General features: G+C 56.1%; 1 protein-coding gene across 1 annotated transcript; it reads right to left on the reverse strand.

Annotated features, from left to right (window-relative positions):
- Positions 1-3,452: 3,452 nt before the first annotated feature.
- On the reverse strand, positions 3,453-9,074 carry LOC141997823 (signal-regulatory protein beta-1-like). Its single transcript, XM_074970287.1, has 6 exons — positions 9,002-9,074; positions 7,811-8,155; positions 6,561-6,881; positions 5,623-5,970; positions 4,846-4,953; positions 3,453-3,472 (listed from the first exon to the last, which is right to left on the reverse strand). The coding sequence occupies exons 1-5, from the start codon at positions 9,072-9,074 to the stop codon at positions 4,850-4,852; spliced, it is 1,191 nt and encodes a 396-aa protein (XP_074826388.1). The 3' UTR covers positions 3,453-3,472; positions 4,846-4,849.
- Positions 9,075-10,320: the final 1,246 nt, after the last annotated feature.

Raw genomic sequence — 10,320 nt, forward strand, 5'->3', positions numbered from 1 at the left:
CCAGAATCACAGAAAGGCACAAGCCAACTCTACAGATGGTCTGGGCTCCCTGCTCCCATCACCTCCGTGTCCCAGAGCACAGACCAGCATGGTCAGCCACAGGATCCAACCTTGCCCAGAGCAGAAGGCGGGTGCTTAACAGGGGGAATGGGGGTGCAGGGAATCGCTTCATTTTCACCTTACTTCGGCTTCCATTTACCACCGTGTCTTCTCATCCCTCCCGTCTCAGAGTCAGGCCCAGAGGCCTCCTGCAGGAGGATAATAGGGTTTGATCAGGCTGCTCCATCACTGGGCCAGGTTCGACCAGTTCTCTCCTGCAAGTCATGGCGTCACATCTTCAAAACGCCCAGCTCCTGCCAGCCCCGGGAGCAAGAGTCTGACCCTCAGGGTCGAACCCACAGGACTCAGGGGGGCTGCTCCAGGCATTACATCCCCGTATTCCGCATATATTAGTTTTGCTCTCTGTAGTGAAGGTCAGCGCAGACAGCACAGAGGGTTGGGCTAAAACAGTGCTTCTCAAACTTTTTGTACTAGTGACCCCTTTCGAACACCAAGCCTCTGAGTGCGACCCCCCCCCCCGAAATTAAAAACACATTTTTTATACTTAACACTATGTAAAATACTAAATTTAAACCCTATTGCTTAACATGAATTTACCTTTTCCCACTGCTTTTAAATTAAGCCTAAAACACATTTTTATTGAATTAAATATAAGCGGAAAAGTTATTTTTAAGTAGAATTTTATTTTAATAATTGACAGCAATTAATGACCTGAAGCAGCCAAAAACCAGTGAGATGGATGATGCTGTTTATTTGACACAGGAAATTTTATTCTTGGTGTTGTTTCAGAAAGGGTGCATCTGATGTCGCCCTTCACATCAAGCCGGTTTTGAGATTTTGTCTTTGTTGTGAGAAGGCTGGAGAATCCACTCTCGCATTCGTAGGTAGTGGGAAATGGCAGAAGGACTCCCAGGGCCATTTCAGACACCAGTGGGTATTCACTTACAACTGAGCACAGGGCTGATTTGGAGGCAGCTGTGTGAATTTTGCTTTCACTTCATCATCATTGATCATGTCGACAAACTGTTCCTGTGCATGAATATCGTCAGTAGATAACTGCTTGGCTGTTACGCCGAATGGGTTCTTCACCAGAGAATGAAGCACTTCTGGTAGCGCTGGGAAGTAGTGTGAGAACTCTTTGTGATGGGCTCTCAAATGTTCACTGATCACTGACTTGAGAGCACTATCCATGTTAACTTCCTCCTCCTCGCTGAACGAGGAAAGTGTTGGAAACATTCCGTATCTGCCATCTCTTCACCACGTATAAAAACGCGCTTTAATGTGCATCCCCTAGGAAGCCATCGGACTTGAGTGTGGAAAAGCAGAACTTCATCTTCACTTCCCGTTTCCTTGCAGAGCTCTCGAAAGAGACGACTATTCAGAGCATGAGCTTTAATGTAGTTCACTGCTCGTATAACAACATCCAACACAGCATTAAGGCCTATTGGCAATGTCTTTGCAGCTGGGACTTGACGATGGATTCCACAATGAGTGACAATCACATTGGGTGAGACACACTTTACCTTCTGCTGAAAGCCAGACTGCGCACCCATCCTTGCTGGAGCACCGTCCCGACAGATACCACAAAGATTCTTCTACTCAGTGTCACTGCTTTCCGACAAGGTGTTCACCTTATTGAAAATGGCCTGTGCCGTTGTGGTTGTTTCAAGTTGTTCGCAGACGAAGAACTCATCCTTCACATCCCCGGCATTAACACACCGTACGGATGCGACCAGTTGTGCGCAGCGAGTAACATCAGCGGTTTCATCAAGCTGCAGGCTGAACATACTGAAAGCAGAATGTTTAATTTCAGGCACAGCTTGTTTCTTGATATCTTCAGACATCTCACATATTCTGCGCTTCGCAGTGTCATGAGACATGGAGAGCATATTCCGGTTTATGGCAGTATCTTTGCCAACCTCCATCTCTTTGCCTGCTGGCAGAAGAAGCTCCTCACCTCCTGTACGCGGCGCTTTGGTACGGGCAGTTCGTAGGGACACAACGTAAGAGACCTCCACCGTTGAGGACATTTGCTGTCGGAAACTTCCATCAGCATCAAGCCCGGCCGCCTTCGCTGCGTCTTCTCCACGTTTCGATTTTTAGCCTCGGGAGGTCTAGTTTCCAGATGTCGCTGCGGTTTGCACGGTTTCACTGATTCAGCAGAGAAGACTTCACAGCAAATGAGGCATTGCGGTTTCTCAATACCGGAGGTGAGGATATTGGAAAACCCGTTTTAATGTAAGACGAGATACGGTCGTTTTGTAGCGGTTTTAGCAGGTGGCCATTCTTTTCAGGAGAAGGTTTGCGCTTGTGGGTCTGACTGTTAATTCATAAAGTACCTGTTCAGCTGCGAAAGAGTCAAGCCCTCTAATGTTGTCTCAGAATCAGGACCGGCCATAGGAAAAATGGAGCCCTGGGCAAACTTCTATTTGGCGCCCTTTTTTGGGGGGTGGAGCAGGGCTGGAGGTGGAGTGGAGCTGGGGGTGGAGCTGGGCTGGAGGAGCTTGGGGCTCTGAGCTCCACACATGGTGGTGACGGGGGCTCACAAGCACCTGGCCGGGCTCACAGCCCTGTGCGTAGCAGGGCTGGTGGTGAACCACCTCGTGCCTGGCGGAGCTCCCGGCTGATAACCCTCAGCATGGCCGGGCTCCGCCTGACAACCCCAGTACAGGGCTCGGGGCTCACAGCATCCTGGATGCCCCAGCTCCGGGCTCACAGCCCCACTCCTGGTTGGGTTGGGAATCACAACACCGCGCCTGGCCGGGGTTGGGGCTCGCAGCCGTGCACGGGGGTCGGGGTCAGGTCTCACAGCCCCAAAGCCCTGCAGCTGGCCAGAGCTCAGAGCCCCACTCCTGGCCAGGGTTGGGGTTGGGGCTCGCAGCTCTGCAGCCCCATACGGGGGTCGGGACTCACAGCCCCGTGCCGGTGTCAGGGTCAGGTGTTGTGTTTGCAGCCCAGCACAGGGGTCGAGACTCATAGCTTGCAGCCCCGCTCCTGGCCAGGTTCGGGGTCAGGGCTCACAGCCCCACATTGGGGCGGGGGTCGGGGCTCGCAGCCACGCGCCGCTGTTGGGGTCAGGGCTTGCAGCCTGGCGCAGGGGTCGAGGCTCATGGCTCGCAGTCCCGCGCCAGGGTCTGGGCTCGCGACCCCCCACACATCTGGGTCGCGATCCCAAGTTTGAGAACCAGTGGGCGAGAAGGAGCAGGGAGCCCAGTCAGGATTCGCAACCAGTAGGCATGAGTGAGCAGTGGGTATGTCCCATCAGGGGCCTGGACTCAATCGGATTGGCCAGCAGGGGTCACTGCAGCTCCACCATATAGGGACTCCTTTCCTGGACTGCGGGGACAGAGGCTGCTGACAGAGAAGTTGGCAGGTGGCGACAGTGTGAGAAATCTGGGAAATAGACCAGGGGCTGCAAAAGGAAAGAATCCAACAGGTGAATGAGGAGAGTCAGTCAATGACCCTTGCCTTAGCATTAACCCAGCCCAGGGAGGAGCCTGCCCAGGGACAAACTGCTCTAGTACACTCCATGTCAGCCCCATCACGCCCTGAGCTGGGGGGGGGGGGTGTCAGGGAGCAGTCATCTCATGCTGTACGTTTAACCGAGGGGAGATTTACTCAGGGCTCTGACTCTTCTGAATTTCCAGTGACTGTGACAAGCTGGTACCTGAAATCTCCCCTCCCTAGAAAGGGGAGGGACCCTCCTGGTCAGGGATCAGGACCGGATCAGGAGTATTAGGAAGCCCAGAGGAGAGCGATGCTGAGGAGGATTCAAGCTATAACTGTTGTGTTCCCTGAGGGACGGTGCCACCAGCTTTGGGCTGAGGATCAGGCTGAGCAGGATGGAACTAGCTGGGGGTTTGTCTCTTTGGGGCACAGATACGGGGACCTGGGCGGCAATGCCAGGGGAGGCTGGTTAACAGCGGTCACAGGGCTCTGAAACTAAGGAATATGGTCCATAGCCACAAATGGGTCGCTGGGACCCTCTGTACAGGCCCAGCGCAGGAGAGAGTCAGGGATCTGGGAATGCCGGGGCCTCGGCTGGAGTGGGATTGTTGTTCTTGGGGGTGAATACCTTGGGGCAGGATTTCCAGCAGCGACATGGCTAGGACAATGCGCCTAACATGAGATAAAAGGGAACTGATCCCCTGTGTGTCCCTGGCCCCTGCAAGGCTCCCCCGACCCGCCTGGCTGTTTGGGACAGGGATTCCGGAGCTCACCAGGGGCCCTGGACTAGGTCCCCCAGGGAACCTGCCCCAGCGGAACCCGGGAGGCATTTACCAAACGGAGGGAGCGTGTGGAGAGGAAGCTTCATGTGAACAGGAGAGGAGAAAAGCGGCTTCAATGTGACGGGGGCACAGACAGTGATGGAAAGCCTGGCCAGCCCTGCCAGTTCGCCATGGAGCTCATCCTGAGCCAGAAGGACGCACTCTATGGGGCAGAGCAATTCATTTCCCACTTGCACACTATTCTTGGGGTCTCTGATGCCCGGTTAGAGCAGCAGTTAGTGCCCAATGAGATGGCCACCTGGTGATGGGCCCGTTTGGGCTCTAGGAACTGCACTGGGCCCCGGAAAAAACCACCCGGTCACTAGTGATCTGGCCTGGCATCAGACTGGGAGGGTCTGTATCCTACGCGCAGCCCCAGAGACATCCAACCCCACGACACTGACTCCCTGTGAGACATTAACGCTTCCTGCTCTGCTCCTGGGCTGCAACATTACAATCGGTTCCCTCTGGCTCCTTTTTAATGCCCCAGGGTAACTCACAGAAAATCGACATTTACCTGGTTACTCTTTACTTCTCAGGAAGAGGAAGAGGAGGAAGGCGGCACTCAGCATCTTCTCCAGGAAGAGCCCAATCCAGAGAGCGGGGCTGGAGAACAGGCTCTGACCTGCAGTGGAAATGCCTCAGATCAGCCAATGGAGAGAAACCCCCAGCAGACAAGAGAACTGCTGGTTCCCGGCCATCCCGCCCTGGCTCACGTCACCTTTACCAGGCTCCGAGGAAACTGGCCTTCCACGGGGCTTGGCGAGTTCCTACCTGTGAACAGCAGTTTGGCAAATGGCCTCTGCAGAGTTTGCCCAGCTCTGCCTGGCAGCTGGTTCCACACGCGGCTGGCTGGCCCCAGGGAGGCCCAAACTCTACAGTGGAGACCTCGAGCTTCGCAGAGCAGGAGAATAAGGACTGAGGAACCACCTGCACTTTTACTTAAAAGCCTCAAACCCCTGAGCAGTGCCGGAGTCCTTGGATCACCAGCTCTGCGGGAGTCACCGTGTTCGAGCCCCTCTCCAAGGGACATTCACACCCTGCAGGGCTGCAGAGAGCATCTTCCCTCGCCACAGAGTGCAGCCAAAGTGGCATTTCCTGCCCTCATCCTTCCCCTTCCCACAGTGCCCACGGGCCCCAGGAGAGCAGAGCTGAGCAATAATCCTGGAATAAAAGAGTCGCTGTTACACTGAGGCGCTCCACTGCCGGAGATGGGCTGAAATGACCCCTGGGTTCAGCAGAACAGACCTGGCATTTCCCAGCAGTGCAGGGGAGGGTTCAGCTGCACATTTACCTGCATCAGGTGAAGGACCATCTTTGCTTGGCTCAGGAGGTGGCTGGGAGATTGTCAGCATCTGGCTGGCATTGGTGGGGGGCTGGGAATCGTGCACAACCCGACAGGTGAACATGGACCGATTCCTCTGCTCAGTTGCTTTGACCTCCAGGGAGCTCTGCAGCGTGTACGTCCCATCTGGATTCTCGGCCAGGGGGGAGGATTTTCCAAGATTCGTCTCATTTCCGTTCTCCAGCCAGGTGAGACTCGCGTCCTTCGGGTAAAACCCCTCCGCGTGGCAGGTGAACATCACAGACTCGTTCAGTGCGACGGGCGCTGCTGGGTCACCCACTCGCAGCCTGGGTGGAACTGAGAACACAAATATCCTGTGCTCGGCATCTACAGAAATTCTCCTTTTCCTGCTGAGTTAGAGGGAAATTTCTGGGGCTGGACAGACTGACCTTCCCCCTGAGCCCACGTCCCACTTGCCATGTGATATTTTTTCAAGGGCAAAGAACTTTGGTTATCTCTAAGTTGCCTTCCCACGTGTGAGAGCCTTGGCCCCCTCACAGGAATAAACCTAGGGGAAGGAAAATGTTTTAAAATGAGCAGGCTGCAAAAACCCAAATCTACCCAGTGTCCCCAATTTCCCTCCCCTTCCCCCTAGAAAAACCCCGGACAGACCCAGCTTGGGTACATTAAAATGGAGAGTGGTGTCTTACCAGGGTTTAAACAAAGTCAAACACCTTCTTCCTAACCCTGCCCTCCACTGGGCTGGAGTAGGGGATGTGCCAGCCCAGGGCAAAGAGTTTCAAAGTTTTAAGGGCACAAGGCAGAGTCCAGATCTGAATCTGGATTTCAGTGACTCCCCTCTTACCCCCCCACTACCCAGCCCAAAGGAACCAAAGGCTGAAGGATCCATCTCTGCCCCTCCGCAGTAGCCCCAGCTGGGCTCCTACCTCGCAGGGCATCGCTGAGGTTGTAGGTCCCACGCAGGTGGGTGCTGTAAGGTAAGGTGCTGTGCTCTATCTGACAGGTGAGCTGGGAGCGGACGTCTCCTCGGGTCAGGCTCACCCCCACGGTGCTGGACATGTTGTAGGAGACGCTCTCGTGTTCGGGGAGAACCCGGGGCTGGGGGGCTGAGAGTTTGGCCCCATTTTTGAGCCAGGTCACAGCGATATCTCTGGGGGAGAATCCTCCTGACGTGCAGGTGAAAGTCACTGAGGGACCTGGCTCCGCCCTGCTGGGGGGGCCGGACACGGACGGGGCCGAGGGGCTGGCTGCAGGGAGAAGCGTTTATCAGTCAGATCCCTCTGCGCCTGAAAGCCCATCCCCCCCCCCCCGCCCCACGGGGCCCGCTTCCCTACAGGGACAGCCTGAGATCGGGGGAGCCACAGCCCCTGCCCCTGAGCAAATGCAAAGGCGGGGGGCTGGGGGACAGACGAGGAGAGCCCTTGCTGGGGCTGGGGAAGTGTCATAGGAAAAGAAGAAGAAGATCCCAGTAACTCCCTGGCTGCAGCCGAGCTCTGTGCCCACAGCCAGAGCCCTATGGGGGATGGGGGAGGGGGGTCGAGTAGATTCCCCCCAGGACTGTGTCTGGCCGCAGGTCGGTTTTGCCAAGGAAGCACAAACTCTGTGCAGCTGCCCCAGCCTGCCTGGTCCTCGCTCCCCGTCTCCCACTGGGGCTGCCCCGGGCACTGGGGGGCGAAGGGGGGGGGAAGAAGCCCCCTGGTGCTGGGAGCGAGTCCCCCGAGTAGGTGAGTGTGAGGAGTCGCATCCGGCTCGGCTGGAGGCTGCGAAGGGCGGCAGAGGCCCCCCCCACCCCCCGCCAGCAGCTCCGGCTGCTCTTTCTGGAGGGGCCGAGTGGGAAGAATAAACCCAACACCTGATACCCCCCCCATGCACCCACCCGGCCAGTCACCCCCCACTGCACACCCTGCTGTACCTGGCACTTCGTTTTCGTTGGGGGGCAGCGATCTCTGGGGATAGAGGAGAAATTTCTCCCCCTTCCCCCCCCATCTCGCTAAAATCCACAGCCCCCCCCCGCCCCCAGACAGGTGTAGGGCTCAACCCAGGTCCCACTGTGCTGCAGTCTGGGTGGGAAGCGCAGCTCCCCGGGGAGGGTCGGGGCGGAGCGAGGTTGTTCCCCGCCCTGGTCCCAGCCCCCGGCGGGCAGGGGCGTGTGGCTGGGATGGGAGCTCGCCCTCACCGCTCACAGTCACGGCCGTGCCAGCGCCGGATCTGAACTCCTCATCGGCTCCCGACCCCCTCTTAAACTTCACACAGCGATAGGTCCCGGCGTCCGCGGGGCGGGTGTCACTGATGCGGATGGTGAAGTCTGTGTCAGAGCCATTCACAGCCCGCGTCACCCGGGGGAATGATCCCGTCTCTGCATAAACGAGCTGCCGGCCCCCGCCCGAGCCCTTGAACCAATTCACGGGTCCTCCTGGAGCGTGGCCGGTCACAGAGCAGGTCAGAGTGAGAGTCTCTCCCGCTGACACCCACACGGCGCCCTGGGGCTGCAGCAGCTGGAACTCCTCGGCCCCCCCGGCCCCTGGAAGGAGAGAACAGGCCAGGCTGGGGGAGGCTGGTTCACAAGCCCCCGCCCCGCAGCAGCAGAGGGCTGAGCCCCAGGCCCGGGCACCGCTCTGTGGATCCTGCCCCCAGCCCTGCCTAGAGCCGGGCCCTGCCCGCGCGGAGGGGCTTTACCTCCCCGGGGAGTGACTTTGTGTCGCTCCACGGCGACCCCTGCAGGCTGCCCCCAGAGCCGCGTTTCCAGAGCTCCGCCCCGGCTCCCGGGAGCAGGCAGGGACCAGGGAGCTGTTCGCTGAGCGTGAGCAGGGGAGCCGGAGCAGGGACAGAACCTCCTGGGCAAGAGCAGGGACAAGGGCCCTGAGCCCCCGCTGCTGCGCTGCTCCGGCCACAGAGAAGGAGCTTCTGGGTGTGTCACTTACTGCCAATGAACGGAGGGTTATTTTGCCCCTGGATGGCCCCACACAGACATGGCACCCGATGGAATCTGAAAGCAACACGATTTAAAGGGATACAAAGAAATATTTTTAACCCACATCTAACTAACCTGTGGAATTCACTGCTGCAGGATATTGTTGAATCTAATTGCTCTGTCAGATTTCTACAAAAAGATCAGACGTTTATAAAAATAAGAACAGCCCCTGCAGTGACATGAGCTGGGATCAAGTTTAGACACTGTTTCCGGTTCTCACGCTCCAGAGCATAAGGTGATCACAAGATGGGGTCAGGAAGGTTTCCTCTGGGATATAAACTACACAAGGGTTTATTCCTCCCTTTAGAGCACCTGGCATTTCCCTCTGCTCAAGCAACAAGAAAGCAGACGAGCCGGCGTGAGCTCGCGTGGGCCGTGTCTGTGTTCTACACTCACCAGGGATTTCCAGGAGAAGCAGCAGCACCAGCCATGGAAGAGACAATCCAGACACAGGGGTCGACAGATCCATTTTGCTCTCAGAGGGGCGACCTGTCAGCACCACGGCCTTTGCCAGCTCTCCGTTGTCCAAAGAGATACTGAGAAGTTGGAGGTGCAGGATCAGCCCTTCCCCTAATGCAGAAGGAAGTGAGTTGCATTAGTGACATTTCCTGCTTCCACCTCTGGGCAGACTCAACTGGTTTTTCCCACCATGAATTTTACTTCTCACAGCGAAGCGGCTGGTGACCCGTGTTCTCTCATGAAGCCTCATGTAACCCAGCCCTTTGTGTGCCATGATCTTAAGCAGCCATGCTAACGCTGCTGGGGTATTGAAGGGTGGGGAGAGGGGCCCTGGCAGAGTGCGGTTCTTTGGGAAGGGAATTCCCTGGCAGCCTTTAAATCTCCCTCCCGAACACCAAAGCAGAGCGTTTTCCAACCACTTCACGCTGAGAAACACTGTCCAAAGAGACATTGGAAAGCTGGGCCCGGAGGCCCCTGTTCTGGAGCTAGTCCCTGGCTGTGACTGCTACCAGAGAGGCTCCTTCAACACACGCCTCCGTGGGGGGACGGCACATGGTCACTCGCGGCACCTGATCTGTTAATTAGAGATGGGCTGGGTAGGGAGAGGGTGACTCTGAATTAGGTCTAGGCTGGAGTTTGGGTTTGGGAGTTAGTTTGGATCCAGTTTGGATGAGAGAAGAAAGAAGGTTTGGCTAAAAGCACTGGACTCGGATCCAGGAGATGTTCAATTATCTGTGACCTTGGGGAAGTAACTGAGTCCTTCAGGGCCTCCGCTCCCATCTTGAAATTGCCTTTGTCTGACTTGGCTAGTTTGATGGTCAATCATTTTGGACGGGGAATTGCCTCTTACACTGTGTTTGTACAGCACCTAGCACCAGGGGGCCTAGATCTCAGCGCTGTGCTCTAGACTGTAAACATAATCCTGATGATCATTAATAAATCAATGGGGGCAGGTATTAAACCATGTCCCCCTTCAAATATGTGCCTGGGTTAGGATTTGAGCGTCTGTTTTTGGTTTTGTCCCATTTCTAGTCTTAAAGCTCCGTCAGCCTCTGCTCCACTGTGTTTTCATCTCTGTGCTTCTGGCCTCCTGTTTGCATAGGTCCTGGTTCTCAGCTGCTTGATCCATTACGTCTGCCATGAAACATTCCAGTGAGCACCAAGCCGCGAGGTGACGGGTCTCTGAAGTGTAATCGTGAAGGGCGTGACACAAGAGCTTTGGGTTTTGCAGCCATACTGCTAGTTTAATTATTTTT

This window comes from Natator depressus, chromosome 13, assembly GCF_965152275.1.
Source record: "Natator depressus isolate rNatDep1 chromosome 13, rNatDep2.hap1, whole genome shotgun sequence".
Lineage (NCBI taxonomy): Eukaryota > Metazoa > Chordata > Testudines > Cheloniidae > Natator > Natator depressus.